The sequence below is a fragment of the Camarhynchus parvulus genome, chromosome 4, assembly GCF_901933205.1.
Source record: "Camarhynchus parvulus chromosome 4, STF_HiC, whole genome shotgun sequence".
Taxonomy (NCBI): Eukaryota; Metazoa; Chordata; class Aves; order Passeriformes; family Thraupidae; genus Camarhynchus; species Camarhynchus parvulus.
Genome location: NC_044574.1, coordinates 35,310,107 through 35,335,325, shown reverse-complemented (window position 1 = coordinate 35,335,325; position 25,219 = coordinate 35,310,107). Strand labels below are relative to the sequence as shown.

General features: G+C 35.6%; 1 protein-coding gene across 1 annotated transcript in view; it reads right to left on the bottom strand.

The window, feature by feature from the left end:
* Positions 1 to 8,719: 8,719 nt before the first annotated feature.
* VEGFC (vascular endothelial growth factor C) overlaps positions 8,720 to 25,219 on the bottom strand; it is a 69,193-nt gene continuing 52,693 nt past the window's right edge. Inside the window, exons 3-7 of the mRNA XM_030948277.1 lie at positions 24,424 to 24,614; positions 16,637 to 16,788; positions 13,907 to 14,016; positions 13,344 to 13,674; positions 8,720 to 9,564 (exon numbers count right to left, since the gene is read on the bottom strand). Of these exons, the coding sequence (XP_030804137.1) occupies positions 9,450 to 9,564; positions 13,344 to 13,674; positions 13,907 to 14,016; positions 16,637 to 16,788; positions 24,424 to 24,614 (899 nt within the window). The 3' untranslated portion in view covers positions 8,720 to 9,449. The remainder of the gene's footprint in view (positions 9,565 to 13,343; positions 13,675 to 13,906; positions 14,017 to 16,636; positions 16,789 to 24,423; positions 24,615 to 25,219) is intronic.

Below are 25,219 nucleotides of genomic sequence, written 5' to 3'. Positions count from 1 at the left end.
AGATACTGGTGTTTCTCACAGAAACAGTACCTGCAGGAAAAGGATAGAAATGGATTAGAAAAGTTGGCCAGTGGCTGTATTGTAAACATTACAGGGGATCAGTCTGCATATAAACTGCATATATTCTATCTATGAATTACATATAATATAGTGAGTCAGCCTGTCTCACTAGTGCTGGAGACCAGATTTTAGTACCTGGTTGTGCAGAACTTGAAGTATTTTTAATTCTCATCAAAGTTTGTAGTGAAATAGAGGACATGCTTCGTTTGCATCTTGTAATGGGAATTAGTCTTCTGTTTATGGACTCTTTACAAAACAGCCTAATTCTGGTCTGAAATGGTTTATGCAAGAGAAAGCTATTTCTATTGTGTTTATTTTTCAATTAAATACACTTTTTCATCTATTGAAAATGTATGAAATAGATGAATAGTACTGTAATGATGTTTTTATAGAGTTATATGAAAATCTTGCAGTGCTCTCTGTCTTATTTGTAGTCAAGTATTTCTAGAGAGTATGTTTAACTTTTTTTTTCTTTATTTTGGCATGAGAGGGAGATTAGATCTGTTTGAAATGCATACTGTTTGGTGTAATCTGGAAGTAAAACAGAATGTATCAGAATTCTAACTAAAGAAATAAATTAGCTTTCGTAACATTATTTTCAGTGCATTAAGGGCATATTTAATGCTTTTCTCATACTCAGTGTGTCTTAGCAGATGGAATGATCCCACTGAGCAACCTTCTCTGCTTATAGTTTTCTACTCAGCAGATGACAGTTTAGGTCAATGATTGTTTTACTTCATGTAAAGACAAAAGAAAAGGCAGGCAATGCAAATAATAAGGATAAATTAACATTATCAAAGGGGAAAAACAAACTTTCAAGGCTTTAGAGGTAGAACAGATCAGCTCTCATCAATTCCTGAATGATGTTTTTGTCTTTGAAAGGCAATTACTTTTGTTTTTTCATTTCTGCTAAGATAAATTTGGACATGTGAGTGTTAAGTATCAATTTAGACATTTGGGTCTTGAAGACAGGCAAGCAGAACATTATCTAATTGCTTCAATGATAATTTTTTTTACTGCAAAAAATGTCAAATTAAAAGTTTTCTCATTTAACTCTTTAATAGATTTTAAACAATTGAAGTTTAAATAAAGAGGCTTTTTTATTCAAAATGGTTTTCTTTTTAAAATTGTTTTAATGGTTACACCTTACTACACATGAAGATGACAGCTTAAAAATGGAAATGTATTGCTTTCATCGAGGTATGTATAAAGTATTAAACAATCATTAAAATAAATTAAATTAATAAATTTAATTAATTTATTAAATCATTAAATAAGCATTGTAAACCAAGACATATTCCAAAATAATCAAATGCACACCTGGCAAGGCAGCTGAAAATTTAAGTATAAACCAGTTCTAACTGTGTCAATTTACCCCACAAATTAATGAAATCACAGCAAAAATACAAAAATAGGTGGAGTTTCTTTGCATATAGAAGAACCATTGCTTCTCACTTACTCGAAGAGAGCAAAGCATGTCATATTCTACAGAACAAAAGCATGACAAAATCATTTCCCATGAGAAATGGGAAATAGTCACATGAACTAGATGAAAAGGATTTATCAGTAAAATTTCCAGAACTACTGGCTTACAGCAGGTGGTAACCTCCAGGACAGTTCAGCCCCCTCTCTAACATCTGGTGTTCTCTTACAAAAACATGATGGTCAAATAAATAGCACTGGAATCCTGATCAAGTCAACCACACTAGTTTAGAATATTATGTTCTCAATTTCTGAATTGAATCTTCCTTACTCGTTTCATATGAAGTATAATAACTTAAACAGAACTAAGAGAACCTTTCACTTGAGTTTTGGGCATAAAGCTGTTAGAACTTTGAGTATCTACTGAATTTTACTGCACAGATTAAATAGAGAAGTCATCAGTTTACATGCCTTGATAGAGTTTCAGTATATACCCTGCATTCTAGGCATTTGCCAAAGTGCATCTTCAGGTTGGGGAAAATTACTTCAGAAATTGCCTCGTATGAATTGGGAGCAAATAAAAGAGGAATCTTTTTGGTCTAAGCTTAGGATTTAGGTATCACTCACAGTGATTATATAATCAGATGTGAATCTAATTAATTGTGTTTTTTTCTTTATGTATCCTTTCCTCTGTCTCTTTACAGATTCTTCAGTGAGAAGAAAATTTTCAGCACTGACTGGTGAGCATGCTTAAGGCTTAACTATGTTTTGGTGTGGCATTTCACTGTGTTGCAAACTCTCATGACAGGGAGAAAACAGTGGAGACCACAATTTGGTTTAAGCTGTCTGTTTCACAACTTCCCAAACCTCATATGAACAGTTTTGCTGTCAGTAGAAGTTGTTTCAAATGCTCCTAATCTTAATTAACACTTCATAAATTGTGAGATTCTCAGTTTTCTCTGTCTTATTTTTTCAGTCCTTTTTCCATGAGGCATGCTTTAAGGTTCACAGTGTTTCTGGCTCTCTCTGGGAGAGCTAACAAGAAATCCCAGTAGATATCTGGTGCTTCATTTTGCATGGAAAATGAACAAAACTTAGGGATGATGTCTTCTCAGGCTAGGGAGTTGTAAATAGCTACAGTTACCAATCTGTGAAACCTGGAGTTTTCAGGTAAAATACTCCTGAGTAAATGTAGCTCTTCCCTTATTCAGTAATCAATGATGTTAGAACAATCTCTAAAGAACAAGAGCTCTTGATTTACCAAGCCCTGCTACTCTAAAGACTGATCACAGTCTTACAATGAAGCCACTGAAATGAGTAATGCCATTCAGATCAGAAGAATAAGTGATGTCTGCAACAAGCCTCTTCCTGCAGATGTATGGTATTGACTTGCCTTCAGCTAAACTCTTCTTGGTGTTCTTCTCAGTGGCCAAGATTATTATTTATTTATTTAATAATTAATTTATTTTTATTTTTTTGAGTATCGATTTTTCTTCCTGGGACTTTAAGGAAGCCCCTAATGCAGCTGATCTTCATTCCAAGCTGGCCCTAGAAGCTGCCTGATGGGTAAATCACAGAAGAGCCCAGAATCTGCCAGCACTGGCGGCTGCAGCTGCATTCCTAATTCAAAACCACTCAGAGAGATGATGCTGGTTTAGGAATCCATGTGCACAGTTCTGCAGGACTCTGACTGGAGACAGAGTGGATAACTGAACTGAGACTGCAGGCTAGGAAAGGTGAAGTTTTCTTGACCCACTGGTTGTTTATCGTTGTTAGAGTTACTAAAATAAAAATAGTTATTTTAGAACTGCTTTTCAAATTAAGTAACAGTTTAAGAATATAAGATATACTTCTTACATGTTTCAAATAACAATGCTATAATAAAAGGAAATGTTAACTTGTAGATCTTTGAAACATAAAGACCTATGATTATGAAACCTAAATGTTTTTAAACTTAATGCAGCAATGTACTGAATGAACAGATAAAATTCTACCACTTGGATTCTCTAAAGCGTAAGCTACTATTATTAATATTTTATAAGAATACTGATCTTTTAGACATAATACTTGCAGCAATATGAAGACATCTCATTGCTGCACAGCCTGCTCTTTCAAATAAATACAAAAGTGTGCTGTCACACAGTTTCCTGACAGTTAAAACCAATATGTATTTGAAAACTCACTCTCTTATTTTTGGAAATTACATTTCATAAAAGATTATTCTCTACATAAAACATATATTTGTATTTTGGTCATAGTTTGGAAGTGAAGTTAGATCCTAGTACTAGTTCAAGTTTATTTCAAACTAAGCCTCCAGAAGGGGGTTTGTTTTTTTTTTTTTCTTTCTGAAAGCAATACAAGTCCAAGGTATTTTTGTGCTTCAGTTAGAGGTTATTTGCTGCACTTCAAAATAAGTGTCTCTTAAATGGTTTACAAAAACTGATTGGATAAACTGAAACCAACAGTATCTGGTATCTACTCTGATTGTACCCCATGGACTACATTGACCCAAAAGTGTTCTCCAGCCAAATTACTGGACAAGGTGCAGGCTAGTGAAAAGTGCATCCATAAGATATAAGATTTGAGCTTACAAATAGTATCTATCCTTAAAAATGGCATTATGCTTCTGGAAAAGATTCCATAACACCATTTCATCTGTCTTCACAGTGCTGTAAAGAAGGTGGTGGGTACATCTGTCCTGAGGAAGAGCACAGACCTCTGGGTTTTTGTGGGATATATGAGAAGTCTCCTTACCTGCCCTTGAGCCCAAGATTTTATTCCCCACACAGCATGAGATGTGAACACAAACTCAGTAACAAAGCTGAATTTATCTCCAAATGCTGCACTGGACGTCAAGGACTTGGTGAGTGCACTGTTAGACTGCAGAATTAGAGCCTGATTTTTTATACTGGGAGAGTGATATTATAAACTGGTTTTTAGTTTGTAAATTATCCTTTCTGTTTCAAGTGGTATTTGCTAAGGTGATCAATGTATCCATTATCTTTTTTTGCAAGTTTGCTTTGGGGTGCTCTCAACTGTAATTATATTTAATTATTATTTGCTTGGGCAGATTGGATTTGCAAACTTGGAAGGTGAAATTTCAGACTTTTTTTTAAACACTTGCTTTCGTGTATGTACAGTAAAGAGCAACTCTAGGTATCTAAAACAAGATTAATCCCAATGTTGGCATGATTATTTAAGAGAGAGAATAAAGTGGGGCTAATGATAATAGAGAAGAAAGCAATGCTATTTTCAGGGAGAGATTGGATAAAAAAGGGAAATAGAAGGGTTGGAATTACAGTGACAGTGATGTGGAAAAGGCTGACAGGGAAATACAGATGTTCTTATGGGGAGACTGAGATATGGTGCAGAAATCTAAGAGAAGTAATTTAAGTTGAGAAAGAGAGCAAAGGGGAAGAGTTCAGTGACCACATACAGCTGATTGTAAATGTAGAAAAGGGATAAAGAGTTTGCTGAAATACAGTTGAAAGAGTAGTGACTGTCATGAATGGATACAATATTCTTACTCAGGATCAGGAAAAATACCTGAATTTACACGATGTTATTTTTAGGACAGGGTTTTGCTGAGAAGAAAAGGGAATAAATGGTAATATACACCTACTAGAGGTTGTTTTCCAGAAGTAGAAATGCTTATACAGAAAAGCAATGCACTGTGTTTTAAGATTTTTATTATTTTTTCTGGAATGTGCTACTTGTAATTCAGTACATTCTCAAGCTGAAATAAGGTCCCCTAATCCACAGATCCAGACTACAGATAAATTATAATTTTTAAGTGATAAATTACTAAAATTTTGGAACTTTTAGTTATAAAACTGCTGACCTCCTAAAGTTTTCTACTGTGCACAGTACATTACAACATTTGGATAAGAGAGTATAGATAAAATGAGTCCAGACATGTATTCTATAAAAAGGTTTTCATCTCTCCAGGGCTTTTGAGACCTCTAGTGTATTGTGGAGTATTAAACCTGTATTTAAGTGGCCTAATTTCATTAGTTATTATTAACCATTAATATTAATTCAATTAAAAAAATAAATACCTGGTTAATTTGATCTTATTATTTCATCACTTAATTAGAAGGTTGTCCTGTGTTCTTTCCCAATAGTTTTATCTGAAATGCAAAAGGAATAGAGAAAGAGAATAAAAAGAAGCTATTAAATAAATTATCAACTATTATTTTTTATTTTCTTTGAGGAAGCAAAACCCCTGTAGTATAAAGAATTCATCCTATGTCATATTTTCTAAATGAAAAAGTTGTGAAAATTCTGAATTGACCACTTTCAAACTTTTCTACCTTTTCTACCAGCAACCATTTGTACCTCCAAATGATGCAAAATTAAATATATTTATATCAAAATCTTTTAAGAATATATCCTTAAATTAAACATAAAATAAATAATATTTTAAAATAAGAACAGTCTGTTCCTCAGGCTAATCTGTTGATGAGCTTACTGACTGCATAAATTATTTCATTCCTGTTTTTTGGCATAGATGGGATGGGTGGTTATGCTTAAAAGAAATGGGAGATATGCTAAAATTCAAGGGCAGCTGGAGTTGTAACTGAGACCTAAAGGCTGAAAATGAGAATACTGAAAGCAATCCTCACACTAAGCCTTTCAAGATGATACAGTACATATGCAAGATTTCATGCCGGTCTTCCAAATAGAGCTGAGAGACCTGATTTACTATCTACTTGTTCAGCATGAATTAAACAAACATGTCAGCTGACTAACAACATTCACACTGTAAATACCATGTCTCTCTGGTTGTGCAGGTAGAGGGGGCTTACCCTACAGAATTTATGGTCTCCCTAGAGTACAATAGTGAAAGAGTACAGAAACTGCTGTAAATTCCTGATGAAATGCAAGCGTAAGTCTGTTTACTATTAAATGTGATTTACTGCAGTTACATGTGCTCTCCCTCTCCTAACCACCTTGTAATTTTTGTACAAGGTACGAGGATTTTAGACAAATAACAATAAAAGCTTTTTATTTGGAGTTAGATGATAATTCTATATGCAAGTTATTCTGCACTATCTTCCAAATCTCCTTTTAAGCTGTATAACCTATTTTTATATTTTTTTTAAGAATATCGAGGTTTGAAGTGAAGATGAAAATTTCAAAGAGATCATAATCGAGTATCACTACAAAACTGAAAACAGTGTAGACCTATAAGCTACTTTATGTAATAAATACAAGGAAGACCTGCTCTACACATTATTTCATGACAGTATGGAGATAAATGGAATCACATTTATCACACAGAATCTGCAGAGTCTCTCCACTAGTAATGATAATAATTCTGATGTTTGTGTTATGTATAATGCATTTTTATAAAACTATGCTCATGGAAAGTAGAACTGGAGATTTTGATTATCAGAAAATGCTATCAATTGCTTGTATATATTATTCTATGCATCTACATAATTTTGTGAATGGCTAACTATTCACTTTGCTCAGACACAAACCTGATTTTGTGGTAACTTTTACAAGTCAGGAATTTGCTCTCTATAAACCTTATTTTACTTAGATTGGCATAATTTATGCTTAAAAGTCTCAATACTTGGCAAGTTAAGAACCAGAAAAAATGTGCATTCAAGAAAGTATTTCTTATTGGATGCTAGTGTTTGTGATAATGTTGAAACTTCTTGTTCATTGGTCTCATTCTTGAACTTCCCGCCTTCCCTTCCCTACTCAGATGGGTTTTACCATTTTTGAGTGTGGTATGCTCACTCAGTAGAAATGCAAGTACCTGCTTAGCCACAATGGGTTTATTAGCTGTTTTCATGAACCCTTTAAAAAAATTTAGACATTTGATCATTGCTCAATTTTGCAGGGTTTGGTTTTTTTATTTGCATATTGTTTTAACGTGCACTTTTTATAATCTCTGTGGAATTACGTGATGGAATGTAGATTTTGTTCTGCCTTCACTTGTGCCCTTCTGCTTTATAACCAGAAGTACATTTTTGATCTGTTAGTTAGATACCTTCTTACTTAGGCTCTGTTTCTGGTATCAGATTTGGTTTGTCTTTCTCTTCACTGCCTCTCTCCTGTATTGGTCTGGGACAGAAATTTAAAATCTTCACCTACAGTGGGGTTTTTTCCCTCATGTCTTTATAAAAACGTAGTGGTTTTGGTTCGCCAATACAAGTCACGGCAGTAATCAAATTTGTTTTTCAATTGTTTCTTAAGGCATTTTAGGCTTCCTTCAAGCAGGTAACCTACAGAAGTGGATGCTTGAATTTTTTTGAATTAAATTTGAACATTAACCTCTAGCTTCTATGTCAGCATTGCCAATTTAGACACTGATGATGTGCGTGACTACGAATCCTACTGATGGGAGGGAAGTGTGAATTGTTACAACAGCTAAAGTTGTACATCAATGTTAAATTGTCATCCACGTTTCTACCTGCATTTGACTGCTGAAGCAATATGGTAATAAAGACATTGTTCACTATTTGCACGCCTAAACTTCACCCTATTATCCTATTTGGATAGTATATAGCTGGCCTCTTAAGAAGAACACTGAGCATAACAGGCAGACAGTGGAAAGTGGTGAAGTCTCAAAGTATCTCTCATCCTGTTACACTGCCTCAACCCACAATGGGGACTGAGTAATTAAAACTTATGAAATACAAAGAATCTAGAAAAGCAACCCCTCCTGGCCAAAGTTCTAGCATATAATACTATTCATCAATAACTCTTTTAAGAACACCTGTTTAGACCCAGCAGAATTATTTTTAGAGCTCTGACAACTCCTGTCACAAAAATTTTGCTTTGTAGCTTTGCTTGCTCCACTCTACACCCAACAAAGTTTCCGTAAGTAAAAAACTTCCTTCCAACTTCTAAGTTAAAAATCTTACCTTGTTTTAAAATTGTAGACGTTTGCTTTCATATTTTCTGAAAGAGACAGTTTTAATGTAGAGACTGTGTCAATCCACAGCAGACTGGTACAAGTCCTTTCGTGTCCCCACTGGAATATATTTTTTCCCCTTCAAAATATATTTGCATCTGTATACATTGATCAAGAGATCTGATTGACTACGTAATGGTAAGCTCATCAAAGCATTTTGAAAGATTTAGCTGTAAAATTTATAATGTAGCCTGTAACACTAAATAAAAAACAATTTTGCTTTTCTACTTACATGCTAATAATCTTGAACAGACATAATTTTATACTTTTCCTTGGGAATGACACCAAGAAATAAAATTGGAGATGAATATATTAGAATGTGAGTAGTTGCTGCTGTGCTTTAATAAACATAGTCCTTATACTTGGGCAATGTACAGAATCTCCAACATTCTCCTTGTTATTAATTGTGCGCTCCTTGCTATTTTCATTCTAGAGACAGAAATACCATTGGCTCACAAAACCCTCAGTATAACTCTGCCAAATGGCAAACACAACAGGTACAAGAAAATGTCTGCAGCCTTCTTTCATAAAAGTGCTTTCTCCTTACTGCTTCTTCCCCTGTTAAGAATCCAGAAAACAGAGCTGAATCTGAGTTCCTTTTTTAGGCAGATGATTAAACATTCTCACCATTATGTAATACGATTTCCATTTTATTTTAAACATACTTTGCATGATATAAAAATATTGATCACAGTGAGCTTTAACAATTGTTACTGCTATAAACAGAAATGCTGCACGATGGTTTTAGTGGAAATAAATTATATAGTCATTATCTCTTAAAAAAAAAATCACAAGAAGGAGATCCTAGGCATTTGGTCATTGACAGAAAACAAGTCCTTATTGAGTTCTTTACAAAATGTGAACCCCAGTTGTTTTCTACATTTGCTTTCCACATCTTGAGAAAAGCACAAGTCTGTCTCTGAAAGCCCCACAGGGTCTCTGGTGAACATTTAATTCCAAATATTAGCAAAGTTTCTGTTGTTCTTTTGTTGTAATGGAAAAATGTACACCAGCATAGCAAGTAGTGCTCTCTTGGCTAATTCATAAGCGGTCTTTTCCAATATGTAGGTACACAGCGGCACACTTCTTCACTGAAGTAAAAGCCAGCGTCGCAGCGTTTCGTCCGCACTGTACACGGAGGTCTGTAACAACTGAAGAAAGGGGAAAAAAAGTGGGCATTAATGTAACACCATAATTTATAGTTAACTGGAGCAGAAAGCTATGTGCCTTCACATTGCCATTTCTCAACAGAATATTTAATTCCTACAATTACATATATTTTATGTTCTTACAACAATTTTTGTTGAATTATTCTTCACAAAAGACAATGAAACAATAACAAATTATACTGAAGCAAAATTATTCTACTGCAACAGATACATATGGATTTTTTTTATCACACTGCTGGTTGTAGTTGCATCCTAATCTTGAGTACTATTTTTTAGTTTAGCTTGAAAATAGGATATATTTCTGTACTCAGATTGGTTTGTTGTAACCTACTGCATGCTGCAAATTTGAGGTGGTACTCCAGAATCAGGTGATAACCAAATCTCTCACCCTCCTACCCAGGACTGTTTCTCATCTTATTGACTACTTCAATAAGCCTGAGAGAGGTTTGTCTACATATGTTACACTGTGACTCTGATCTTGAAAATGAGAACATACTTCCTTTCAAGTTGCAAATTCCCACAGCCAGTCTCTGAGCCAGCGGGAATATATCTGCATTCATATTGCATCTGTGTGCATTCTGAAGAGAAATCGGAGCCTATTTATCATGTTTCTGATAAATTTTAATGGAGAAAAACTTATTTTAATCAGGTAGACACTAGTTCTGTTCTAACAGCAATACAGCATTGAACCAAAAATCATCTCCCTATGCAGCAGTAGAAGATTTCCTCACCAACTCCTTGACTGAAAAATAGAACTTATACAAAGATAATATCTCTGGTTGTCCCTGAACCCTTCCTTTTCCTATTTAATTTTTCTATTAAAACAAGAACTTGACCCAAAATAACCTTACAATAACAATGCTAAATACTTTCTGGTGTATAATAGAGACAAAGTACAAGTCTGTGATTTTTTCAGACACTGGCAATGAGTCAAAAGACAAAAGTATATGTCTTGAATTTCAGCACAGTTATACTTAAAACTTGTTTTGAAATAATGTGTGCCTGTTCGTGAAACACTGACATTATGATCTATTATGATAACTCTTACTTGCATATATACAGCACACTAAATTGTGCAATGTCACTCTCCTCTTCCCTAGGTAATTCTTGTTTCAGTCTTGCGATGACTCTTACTGTTGTTGCAAATAAGTTAGTATGCTGTGCCTTGTTTTGGATACTAAGTTACTACTTTGCAATATTTGTTTATGATATGAGGTCTGCACTACAGTTACATTAATTCACACCTTCCAGTTCAACCAAGGAATCTGGCTATGAGGAAAGCGATAAGGAATGAGGAAGACTGCAAATGAGACATTTATTAACTAGTCACATCATGTTCAGTGTTTTCAATGCAATTTATCACAGATTAGTTCATCACTATGGTCTCTGTAGTTAAGGGCGTAACATTATTTTGTGCCACCTAACAGAGATTGAAATCGGCATAGCAGCTCATGGGAATCTCTTAAACCCCTACTGTGATCTATTCTCCCAAAAATTTGGAAACAGTGGTAAAAGGCAACGAAAAGGTTTGTGGAAGGATCTAATATTCTAAGTGAACAAGCAACCAGCTAAGGGTCCATTCTGGGAAAAAGGTACTCCACAGAGATGCAGTGGATGAAACACTGAACTCACCTTCTTGCTGTCTCTGGCATGAAAGTTCAGATCATTGTACTGAATGACAGCAAAATTAAATAAGAAGAAAAAGAGGCAAAGCTAAACTCTTCCACATACCTATGACTGTACACAATGAAAAGCACTCATGAAAACATTAAGCATGAGGAGTTCACTTTGTTTAGGATTCATGCCTCCTTGTGAACTTCAACTTGCAGCTGGGAGTGCTATACAGCAGCTCTCCCATGTGAGTTTGTGTCTAGCAGCAGTCAAGGTCAGGTTACTACACTCTTATCCTTATTTGGGACATTTCAACAGAGCAAGAAAGTCCCTCTCCTCCTCTAAAGTGCTTAACAGATGAAGTTTCTAGTTATCTGGCCCAGCCAAAACTGACCAAAATAAATTTTAGAGGTGGTAGCACAAGGTGAATAGCAGCAGAGTCATTGTAACTACATAAATGTGGCTTCCTTAGGAAACTGCTGAACAATAGACCAGGTCTTTCAAGAGATTTGGTCTGAATGCTGTTTACAGAGTGGTTTCATGTGACAGAGGTCTGTTTCAATGAGGAAAATCTGAGCACACTGGAGCTAAGATAGATGTTTAGTCACTATTCATAGTGCCGGGCAAAGCAGCAGCAACTTTCTGTTTACGGTCAATAATTGTGTATTTTTGCTGTGCAGAATGCCCAGATTGTTACAGTGGGCACTCTAACAACTCCATAGATGAAATGAGGAAATGCTACTTCTTGGGCTGACAAACAGCATAATCACCTTAAAAAGCAATACGCTGAGAGCTCTTTTTCCCTTCCCATCCTGTGCTTTGTAGATGATTTTGTATTCCTTTCATCTGCAGAAGGTTGTAACACTAGAGGCAGAGGCATTTTAGCTTCAGTGCATAAAAATAGTGCTTCAAAACCAGAAGCTACAAGCATTACTTGTAGGACAGGGAGCTGTCTAGGACATGACTATAGGATTATGCTCATGTCTCGGGCTCACATGTCTAGCACAAAGCTCAACAGAGTGATACTTCCATTTATTTTTAATAAATTTGTATCATAAATATATTTTATGTTTTTATTATATAAATTAAATTGTATAATTGATGCTGTTTTAAATGAGCAAGGGATCTTTCAGAGATAAAAAGGATGTTGCAGCATTTTTATTGCTTTTAGAAACAGCTAGTGCTGGACAGAGCCAAAATGGGAGAAACCTATGCTAAGTCATTTCTTAAGGAGGACTGTCCCCTCTAACAGTGTTAACATCTACAGAACTATTGGTTCTAGAGGTATAAAGTAACAACAAATATAAGCCTTTCTTCTGCACACAAATATAAAAGAAAAACAGGTCAGAAAAAAGGTTAAAGCATCCTATATCATACTGTCCTTGGAAGTGAGAAAATGATTCAAACTCTATCGTATTCAACCACAGCACAACAGAGAAAGGCTGAACTTAATTTCCTTCTGCAAATACTAAGTCTTTAAATCGAGATATTGAAATCAACATCAGATATTTATTATGGCATTTCTTAGCTTCTCTAGTTGTGAATATTCTTTTAAACTGTAGCTGGTTTATGTTTGTAGCACTGCTGGAAGTGAAATCTATAGTGCAAAGGCTTTGTAATATGTAAAGCTTACGTAACCAGGCTGGTTTCTTTCTCTAATGTAAACATAACATTGAATTATAGAGAAGAGATAATTTCTGATATTTCTAACAACTCTTCTATGTCACTTAAAAGGCCAAATATTTCTAAACAAGTAGTGCCAGTTAATAATCTTTTCCCCCATTTTAGAGACTTCAACACAAGTGTCACTACTTATATTTGACATTTCTTCTTTATGAAGATGAACAAATACATATATATATATATTTATATATAAATATATTTATTCCAACTAATTACATTTTTTCATTTTCACCAGAAAAAAAAAAGGAAAAGGAAGAAAGGAGCAGTCTAAGAGCACTAGAAACTAAATACGCTTTAGAATACTTATTATGCCTAGCAGCTTCATCTTAGAGTTTATAGAAGTCATAGAAGATAAAACTGAACTGACAACAGGCTTACAGTTTACTTAAGACTACAAAGCAGTTAATGTCCCAACCCAAAATTTTAGGCCTTGAACACCATAAGAGAAATAAAAACTGTGATTTTACCTGCATGTCTGGTGATGGAACCTTTTTCCTTTCAAGAAGCATTTATTGGGAGATTCTATACATTCACAGATGCATTTTGCAGGATTTAGCGGCTGATGTCTGGGACAGGTCTTTTTACATACACACTGGCACTTTTCTTCATCAAATTCCTTGTTGGGCCCGCAGGATGCAGGGATGAGTTTGTTTTTGCATGTGCACTGACAAGATGATCTGTCTAATTCTTTGTGAGGTCCACAGCTCGAGGGCCGCACGCCTCCTTTGCAGACACACTGACAGGTTTCTTCATCCAGCTCCTTGTTCGGTCCACAGATATGGAATCCTTCAGATGTGTCTGAAAAAGCAGCAGAGAAGTCCCACTAGTACCAGAATTTTGTGTCTACTCTCTCACCTATTTTTATGTGAAGAAATGAGCAAATCCATACCTTTTATGGTGTTTCAAAAACAAGCATTTATCAAAAGACAGCAACAATCAGTAGTAGCAATGATACAGAAAAAGATGCAAATAATTACTACAACTTCTCATCTTTAGAAGGACATTTGATGCTTTAAGGGAAAGCGCTTACCAGAATCTCCAAGGTGAGAAGAGAAACCAAAATCATGCTGTGACAAACACCTGCAAATTTGATTATTCCAAATATGATTTTTCGGACAGGTCTTGTTTGCCACATGGCACCTGCAAAATTAAAAATGCTGTTGATTTACTACCATAAGAACTCAAGGAGAAAAAAAAAAAACTATTTCAGCTGTTGATTGCTTTAGTTTCTCACCATTGCAAATATCTTTCTAAGAGTGTCAGCTCATTTATAATTTTATTTTTTATTCCTGTCAAATCTGCTACTAAAGGTTCTCCCCACTACAGAGATTTTCAACCATTTGTTGAAGACACCTTCTCATATTTCAAGTTTTAGCTCCAAATTCTAGAAGCTGGTATTTGTACTTTGCTGATGTTGTTTTGAAACAGACCTAACCGTAGAACATAAGCCTCATATAGATTAGTATAAAAATTATTTTGCATGCCAAATACTGCATGGTAACAGGCATCATTTTCCGTGTAGTTTTTTGAAGTACAAAAATGTTTTCAAATTTAAGACGTCAAAAGACAGCAATAATAGTTTTAGAATGAATTCTGTAGGCAAAACTTTAAAAAATAAAATCACAGTTAATAAGATTCCATTCCACTTTTTGTGAAAGTTATGTGCCATTAGGTGACACTTTCTCATCAGTCACTCATTCTGGCCAGCCTTCTTGCACCTAAAGAATTAGACTTTCAGCAGTGATGCCTCTTCACTTTAAAATAAAGACAATAAACAAGTTAACACTTTAGTCCTCTTTTCCTGCTACAGTTCACAGCCAAGGTAGTGGTACCAAAGAAAGCAAAAAATCCAAACAGCAGCTGCTGCCTTCTTAAAGAATAAGTGAACTGAGCTGTCTGGTGATTCACTGATAGAATATTTATGTGTATTATCTCATCTTCCTTGCTTGCAATTTCTTTATCACCACAGCTGACATTACATCTTTGAACAAGTCAAGCCTAACTTCATGTATCCGGGCTATGTAATTTATTCATTGTTTCCGTAGTATTTCTAAAATCCTACTAATCTTTTAAGACAACACCTATATTACATATTTGATGCACTTTTCATTCCCCTGAGCACCATTACTCATACATTCAAAAATGCAGGTGCTGGGATATTCTTCCGTGATCATCATTCAAGTAGACCACTCCCCTTTAACACGCTAAATCACTCCACTTGTAAAGACTACTGTGGTTTAACATCACCCTGCTTCACCTCATGTTTTACCAAACTGGTGTTTCCTGAATTCATCCCAGTAATGATCTCACTCTCGCTGCCTCACTTGGCATACGTTTCCTTTAGCCTGCCTTCCAACTCTGCTTGAGAAATAGTATGGATAATCTACAGACATATTATTGTATTCTGTTAAAAAGACCCAAACCAACCAAATCAAACCAAACAACAACAACAAAAAATCAAACCCTCCTGCCTGCTCCATTGCACAAAGCCAATAAAACCTAAAGACATTAAGCAAAAGAGAAGACCTTTATATATTCTGACCTAGTACTATGTTGTCTTACCTGTGTTGAAGCACGATTCCTTAGTCACAGGACAAACTGCTACCTGTGAGTGCTGGTCCAAGTCTGGTACCTGTACTCTCACCTCCCTCAACTACAAGTAGCTGTTTCCTGGCTACAATAAACTCTTGCACTGATCATTTCAACTGCTCTTAACTTAGAAACACTGAGAAGCTGGAGAGAGTCAACATAATTTGACTTTCTTACTGATTCTTTGGTTTGTGTTTTTAATAATCTGTTAATTATGTAATTAAACTAATTATGAATAGATTTATTTCCAAGCTACTGTTTATGATCCACGTTTTGATGAACAAATTAGATAAATTAAACTCAAATAGAATATAATCTATGTTTAGGAACATGTCAGAAAACATCCAGACTTAAACAGATTGAAACCACTGAGGAAAATGCTTTGTTCTACTCACTCACCTTATTAAAAAATGTCAATTCATTCCAGATTGGCTTCTAGTTATTGACTCTTCCTCAAAGCAACTGTTAGTCTGTTATGTGTTTTTGACCTCCTAAATATTTATACATCATAAAATCATCACTCAAAACTCTAAATTAAGGAAGGAGATCTTCAAGTGTTCTAATAACTTAAAATCAGATTTCTGGTGCCAGAATGTTCTGTGACATTTTTCATTCAAAATCACACACACAAAAAAATCAATATGCTACTTCTATGGAATGCAAATTAACCCTTTATTTCCCCCTTCCATTCTATTTTATATGCACCTCTGGCACGTGTGAAGATGTGAAGAAAGATTTGCGAGTTAAAGATTCCCTAAAAAACAAGTCTTTAAAAAAAGCATTCAAAAAGTGAAAATATAGATTGAGAGAGAAATATTATCTCCTAATTATTTACAGAGATATTTTTAGCTTTTCTTTTGAAAATGAATGGATTTTGCTGATATTTTTTTAAGTCTCAATTGGACTGTAGCTCTTTCATCAAGCAAATCCCACATACATTACTCTTCAGTTTTAAATCATCTTGCTCCAGTTTACCTACTGGGTGGAAAGGTGATGTTAATTTAGTAAAATTCTCTCTTTGTAAGATAATAGCAGTTCCCTTGCAGAAAGCATTCTGCTACTGTCATGCATAGCTCGCCTATGCTAACTGTCAAAACTTCCCAGCAGTATTTTAAATCTGAATTATATAGGCTTGCTTATAATGTAAAAGAAAGACAAGCCTGATACTTACTGAGTTTGTGCTGCTGGCAAGGAACGCCTTATGATGGAGTGGACTTGTCTGTACACATCCAGCTTGGACATGCACCGGCAGGACGTGTGGTTGGCGAAGCTGACGGTGACGGGCTTGGGGCCGTGGGACAGCGGCACCGTGATCTCAAACAGCTACAAAAAGCAAGGCAAAGCAAAAAACTTCTGTCACAGATCCAGCTAAAACTAATGTAAGGACATACAGAAAACCTATCATGAATTTAAGTTCAGATTTTTTTGTCATCTTCCAGCATTCAATTATATTGCTAAATAATTATTATGTGCAAAATTAATATAATCGCTATGATGTGACAACTAACATTTTTAGTGTTAAACCTTGTTATATGCCAGTTTGCTTACTACAACATTTAATAGACGAGAGGAAAATGCACAAAGAAATCATTTTTCTAGAGGAGATGTCTTCAAATTGGCAGCATTAAAAAAAATCCAAACTGAAACCTTTGGAAGGTGCTTTGAAAAACTGAAGAATAATATAAAGAAGACAGTAAGTTACCACCTAATACATCAGTTGCACAATTACAAAAGCTTATGTAAAAAAGCAGTATAGTGGACTTTGATCACACCAGTTCTGGATGAATAACGTTTGAACTACAGCTTACCACATTTTAAAAATTTTAGTATTTGTGTCTGTGCAAGTTATACATCTATTCTGATAAAATATATCTTTAACATTTGGGCTTTTTTCCAAACTATTAAGAAATATCCACTAGTGATAAAATAATCTGTAAGTGAATTAACAAAATCTTAATTTTAGTGGGAATTATAGTTCAACTAGTGAAAGAGGACAACTTCAGTGATGCCTTGTAGTAAAACTGAACAAGTGACAACAGAAGAACCAAGAGACTCATTTCAGTTCAGGATATCTATCAAATTAAGTAGGTTTTGCTGTAAAACTCAAGTCTCAATCTCCTGAAAAGCTACGACAAATACACTAGGTCAAAATCTTAAAAGCTGTTTTTTGATAGTGTTTAAGAAAGACAACAGTGCACTGCTGCCTTTTAGGTGTTCAGTCAATTTTTCCAAATACATTTAAGAACATTTCTGCATCTTTTGGGGACTTGACTACCTTTAAAAATGGTAATTGGCTTTTTTATTCCAGTTCCAGTTGGGAAGATTGTATAAAAACACTATTTTTTAGCTGAGATGTATTTGCAATGCTCTTTAAAAATCTGTAACTTTAGAGTATGTCATATACGCAGCATGCAAATGTAATCAGAATACAGGTAATTTTTAATGCTTCAAAATATAAAATACACCATTAAGGGATGTATTCACTTGCTTAGAAAGCTGATTCTTAGAAGATATGTACAAATTGATGGGCAAAACAAACAGTATGAACTTAATTACAACATTACACATGTAAAGGAGAATCTCGTTTTTTCTGTTCTCTCATGACAGTATGACCTTGCTTTTCTGAAGCTGAAATAAAAATCTGCTACAGAGAGAACTGATAAATCTTAGAAAGTGAAATAAGCATGAGTCTGTGAATGGACCTAACTGCAGCTGGAAAACAACTGCATGTTCTTCCTGTATTCTTGCAGTAGATCAATTTGCCATATTGCAAAGCATAGCAGACTACAGACCACTGGAGATGGCAGCATAGGACGACTGCTACATTTCCAAAGCACCTAAAAGAGGAAGGTCCCTGCCCAACTGTCCTATCTGGCTTCAAGAGATCACTGAGAGAAATTTCACAAAAACAGCTGAGACCTATCAATCATGGTAATGGAAATGGAAATTACGGTGAATGTGAATTAATTTTAATTTACATTTATCCTTCCACTGTGAAAGGTATCAATTTGGAGATGAATATTGCTAACAACTATTCTCATCAGTGAGAAAAAAGTCTAGTTAAACAATATAAAGGTAGACTAGCTTCCTTGACCTCCTCAAATTACCCTCAGTTTGTTCAAATAAATTCTCTTAAGAGTAACGTATTTTACCTCACCCAATACCTACTACTGTTTATTCAGTGAAACTATATAAGTGAAAAAACTCTCAACATGCATCAGTTATGTTTGAATCTTCATCTAAATAAAACATTTCAGGTTATGTAAAACCTGGCCATGAACAATGCTTTATGGTTTTGATAACATCTACAATTTATTTTTTGCTCCCCTTCCTCATCCAACAGAACAGTAAGCTCAACATCTGCTGTCACTATAGGGCATGTCTGGCAACATTTAACAACCAAATGTCAACACATAGAAAGGATATTTCTATGAAAAATGCCTCATAACACCTATGTATGATCTTTTTCTGGCACCACTGTTGGCTGTGGCTACTACTGCTGTTACCCACATGCCCCAAATGGGCAATTCTTCTTGGAGACCAAATGGCTTATATTTCTGTTTGATCCCCCATTCTCTAGAAGACTGGGATTTACTGCATTCTTAGAACCCCAAATCTTCTCTTCCTTTCCAACTTCAAATTTTGCTAAAAAACCAGACTAATTCACTCTAAAGGGAACAACCACTTCCTTCAGGTACCAATCCCTAAAGACAGATATTCAGTACCAAAGACTACAACGAATGAGCTTCAGTCCCCAGAAGAACATAAGATCTGACAGCAGTAGGGATTAGAGAAGTCTTTGAAAAGTGGAGAGCATTTATTGCTCTGAAAAATGTTAGTAGTTATAATAAATAAAACAGCAATGTATGAGCATTGCTCCAGTCAGAGGCAAATAACAGACAAAAATAGCCTCAACTGGCCCATTATGTCCTGTACCTTTCTGCCACCAACACTGCATTTTCAAGAAACCAGTGGAAAGCAACAACAGAAGCAGTAAGTGATTGTATAACTAAAGAATAATATATATAACAAAAAAACCCCAAAAACCAAACAAACTCCAACCCCCTCCCCCCCACATAATCACAAAGCCCTGCCCTCCTCCAGAAAAGCTGCTAATTGTAAACATAAATCAGTTACACATTGTTAATCTCAGAGTACAGCACATACTAACAGAAGCTCTGTGTAATTGATGAACAATTGAAAGCCATTAATAATTAAATGCATTTAATAAGGATTCAACACCTGCCACTCAGCCAGTCTAAGGCTGTTTTATCACAGAAAGCCAGATGGCAGGTCTTCCAGTCTTTCACACCATTTCTAGGGTTTCTCTTCCAAGTACCGTCCACAACCTAGAATTGAATATGATTTTAAACTTAAAAGAAAAAAAGAAAAAGACTAACAGAAGATGGGAATATCTGAATTTGTGGACAAAAAGCACTATCAGAACTCCTGAAAAAGAAATTTTCCATATATTCCTTCTCACTGATCCTTAGAAACACAGAATGGTTTGGTTTGGAAAGGACTTTAGAGATCATCTAGTTAGAACCCCTCTGCCATGGGCAGGGACACCAGGTTACTCAAAACCCCAAAAGGCATATAATTTTGATCCATAGTCTTGATGGCTTCTTCTTTACACTAGAAGGACTTCACAGCATACTTACCAGAAAAACGGAGGCTTTTCATACAAAGCATTTCTTTGCTTCAGTGGCTAAATTAATTTATTCAGCACTATCATCATATGTGCCAATATCCATTGTATCAGCACACATAAAATTATTAATATGCTCACTGACTCCTAAAATATATCAACACTGTAATTGCGTGGGAAGGCCATCATTCTAGATACTTTTCAAATACAGGATTTATGTATGCTTTTTTCCCAAGATTTACATTAACTACCCCATGTTCTTCGGATGGCCTGTGGTTTATTTTGGCAAGTTTCCCTTAAATCGAATCTAAGTTTCCATCACTTGTGATCTTTGCACTTTCTAAAGTGTCAGTAAGGCCAGCCAAATATAACCAGTGTAACACAGTACAATGTGTCTAGAGAGATTTTTAAACTAGGGACATACGACTGGTTTCAAAACTAAACATCTCTATATTGAAAAGAATGAAAATAAACTATTTGAGTAACGGCACATCATCATTATTTTACTGTTGAACTTTCTTGAAAAACCATTTCAAGGCTTATGTGGACTATAACAACAGGTATTTGATATAATAAATTAATATTTGTTTAATATGCTTGGGTTCCTTATTCTATCTTTTTCTATTTTAATCCCTTTCTTTTCCCAGAAATATTAAGAAAAAACATTTGGAACTTATCTATCTCCCACTATTAAAAGTACCTATTATATCACTACAATAATTAGTCTAACAGAAACATGCATGGGAAAAGGTAGAAATGGTAATGTTGAAAACAACTGAGTATTCTTGTGGCATATTTCTGAACTGTGAAAAAGAGCACCACATACATCCCAAACTGGGCAAAATATTTCAAGCTGTTAACTTGTTTCCTGTGAGAAAATCTCCTCTAAATCTAATTCTGATCTGCTTGGATAGATGTTTTCCCTGGAGGGACTATAACTGTAACCGTGAAACAAGATGATTTAGGACCTCTAAAACAAGTGATCTGAAAGAAGCCAAAAAAACGTCCATCCTGACAGCCAAGAGGGAGAATGGGATGAAACAACTCCTTGACATCAGCCCTCTGCTTCCCTTCAACATATAAGCAAGTGCCTGTAGGTGGGGCATTAAAAAGTGCTGCTGAGGGACAGGCTATAACTGCACCAGGTACTTCCACAATCTTTGTAACCACTGTTGAATTATTTGTCCCATGGAAACACAGAACAGCTGCTTGACAACAAATCAGAGAAAAAACCCAAACAACGACACCACAAAATGAAAACCCAACCAGTCGCATTTCCCAGAGATCCTTACTAGCCAAGCCACCACTTAAAAACCGGGCTACTGCATGCAGGAAAGGACCTACTGCAGTTTGTGAATTAGCCCAGGGAGCCTTCAAATATTGTCACAGATCTTGTACTGTATCTTAATTCAGAAGTTGCTCATATCTCAATCTTGCTTGTATAAATATCCCTTAGCGACTACAAAAACAGGTTTTGGGAAAAAATGGTATTAAAAACAAAGCAGAATACGTTTCTACTTTTGTCTTAATAAAGTTAAGTAGCTAGAAAGGAGTAACACAGCCTGAACTAGAAACTATAGCTTGTTATAACCTTGCTCTAGACCACCACAACCACCAAGGCAGTCTGGGAATATCTGATCCGGTCCATTCTTCTGGAAATCAACTATTTGCTCCCTATAAAAATAATTTCTGTGCTTACTTCTTTCGGTTTTAACTAATTTTGATGAAAGCTGATATAATCTTTCATTTTATTTCAATGTCTGAAACCAATGCTAGAGCTTGCCCTCACAGTAAGAACTCCAGCTAAAAAATTAGTTTCCCATTAAGCACTTTTTCTGCAGGGTGAACAGTATGAAGTTACCTTATGGAGTTTATGCACGAAAAATAAAGCTAAAAATTAGTGAATTATGACAAAACTATTTGTATTCATTTCTTCCAGAAAATAAGGAAAACTGCGGTGAAAATAGATGTGTAGGGTACCTGAATTCCACAGAAGGTCTTGAATCCAATACTTTTTTTCTTTCTAATTCTCATCTGATATGGGTTAAACTGTGGTCATATAATTTAAAAAAAATTGACATGGTTACAGATGAAGATATATTGCTATAGGTCTGTTCCTTTATTAAGGGCTCTTTTAACATTGCATTCTGTCAAGGACCAGATAGAACTGGAAATCAGAAGCAAGACAGAAAACTCATAGATACAATTGCTTGCTTTTACAGAATAAGTAAGAAAACAAAACAGTGTTAATGCCTCTTCTTTCTAGTAAGACCTTTAACATTTTCCTTTTCATAATCTCTTAAATCTTTAACTACTCTACATCATATCACCAATAACATCAAGAACTTCAAAAAGAAAATCAGTGCTAAACATTTTCTACTGGGTAAAAAATTACTTCACTCAACATATATGAACAGTAAGATGAAGATTTGATTTAGCCCAAACTGACACAGTGCTCAAAAACCAGGAAATCTGTTATGTGGAACAGCTCTCTATGTGATTAGATAATCCTTTATTTTGGTAAGCTAAACTTTACCAATATGTGAAAAAAAAAAAAGTCTCACTTCTTGGGTTTTAAAATGAAAATTACATTTATATATTTCAAGCAAGTGGAATTGAGACTATGTTTTCTCCTAATAATGAGAAAAATGGTAAGGCATGAACAAAGTCAGTGCTGTAGTTGTCCTCATTTAAGCTATTTGAGCTACATTACTCCTGTGCTGTGTGGCTGTCTACCACTAGCCTAAATTTAGGATTGAAAATTCTTGGAAGGATATAGCATTTCAGACAGACAGATTTGGTGAGAAATGAGGGCAGAAAACGCACTCTACAAAATTAGTGGGTTTTGCTGTTTTCTTTACATTCCCTTTGAAAGGGGACATAAAGAAAATTCCCTTATTCCCCTCGAGAAAAGGCTCAGAGCACTAAGAAGGTTTTTGATAAAGGAGTGACGTTTCTAAGGGCTTCTATTTTATAACTGGCCATGCAGTTTTTGGTCTTCTTTATAAATGTGTAGTGCATCTTCAGCTAGATGAATCCTCCTAAAAAGCAAGCAAGTTTTACACTACAAAGGGAAAAACAACCAACAAAACCCCTACCAAATACTAGAGGTAACAGTAAAATACCCTGTAGCAAACCCCATAGAGCTTGAGAAAGCTCCGTGGAGGATTGAGACTTAACCATAGGAACTGCTGAGTCACGATGAGACAGCAAAATAAGCTCCTGTCTCTGACCCCCGCCCCAAAGCTTATCTCTGTAACCCCATAGGTCACTTTTCCCTAACCCCTACTATTGGACAAGTTTGGATCCCCCTTTACCCTATAAAAAGGGGCTGGTTTAGCCCATTCGACAGAAGGAGAGATGTTGCTGGGACCCTTCACAGACTTCCCAGTAAACCATTGCTGTGGAATGCCAGGACCTCCTTCTCTCTCGCATCTGCTGCAGCCTCAGCCAAGGGCACCCTAGCAAGCAAGCAAAGAGCTCATCCTAAGAGAGCTGATAATCACTAAAGAGCTGACAATCACTGAGCTTGCTAAAGGGCAGCCTGCGGCGATGGCCACAAGCTAACTGGGCATTCGGGCACTCTGTCTCTCTGAGGGACTGGGCTCGATCCTGCACCGCTTGATAATAAGGTTTTATTATAATACTAGGCAATGCTTTTAAGTATGACGGTTTTTACATGATTTTGAGGGAAATGTTCAAACATAATTGTGATAAATCCTGTATCTACTTAGAATAATGTAGAATATGCTGCTTTAAAGGCAGCTCACAAGCTCAGTGCGTGATCTCTGCATACTCCTACCTCATCCCTAACCCTGAACTCAAAGAACAAAACCTGCACATACACTGGAAGAAGATGCATTACAACAAAATAAATAGGTACATACAATGCTAATATGTCTTAATATAGTAAAACACACTTCCTAAAAGGCTTTATTTGAAACATGTATCCTGTCTGCACACGTCCTGCAGCAGTCTACACTAATAAAATTACAGGCTAGTTTTCCATGGAGTGCTTGCCCCATAGAGGCATAAGGTAGATGGAAAAAAAAAAAAAAAAGAGAGAGAGAATTAAGTTTCATGGATAATCTCAAAACTGAGAATGAGACATCATTTTTTCCCCTGAAAAATAAAAATATTTTGGTGACAAGAGTGTTAAACACTTTTTTTTTCCAGGCAGTAGTGTCTTCAGCTGTTTTTCCTGTGTATTTTGGAATCAACTATTTCCTTAGCAATAAGAAAGTTTAAATTATGCACGAATATAAATGTATTTGCAAGAGTACATGAACTGTAAAAGCATGAGAACTTACTGTCTTGCTGATGTAATTTGTGCTGACATTCATACACTGAAGTCCTTCACTATTGCAGCAACCTCCACATCTGTAGATGGACACACATGGGGGTTTAAAGAAGGTGTTTGTAGTTGCTCCAAACTCCTTTCCCACATCCACACACACTTCACGTGGCGTGCACTGAGTTTTTCTCCACTCAGTATCAATACCTGCCAAGTTACAGGGAATTTCATGTTATAAATTAACTGTTTAAAATCAAAACTATCCTGCAGTAAATTAGGATTCCTTTTTAAACTTCAAAACCAGAATATGAATTTCTAGAGTCACAACCTTTAGTCAGTGAAACACACATCTCTCTCTGTTACCTTCTAGCTGATTTTTCTCCTTCATAGGGACATGACATATCATCATGGAGCAGATGAAAAGTCACAGTGGGACTAAAAGGGATTCCACAGGCAGGGGAGACCTGAAAGCACAGAATCATAGCCTGGCTTGTGTTGGAAAGGATCTTTAAAGGTCACCTGCCTCCTAGTCCAACCCTCTTGTAACGAGCAAGGACATCTTCAAGCAGATCAGGTTGCTCAGAGCCCCACCCAAACTTGAATGACCTTGGATGTTACCAGGGATGGGGTATGTACCACCCCACTGGGCAACCTGTTCTAGTAACTCACCATCCTTATAGTAAAAGTTTTCTTCCCTTTATCTAGTGAATCTACTTTCTTTAGTTTAAAATTATTACCCTTGTCCTATCACAACAGGAGCTGCTAAAACATGTCTCCTCATCTTTCTTATAGGCCCCCTTTAGGTTCTGGAA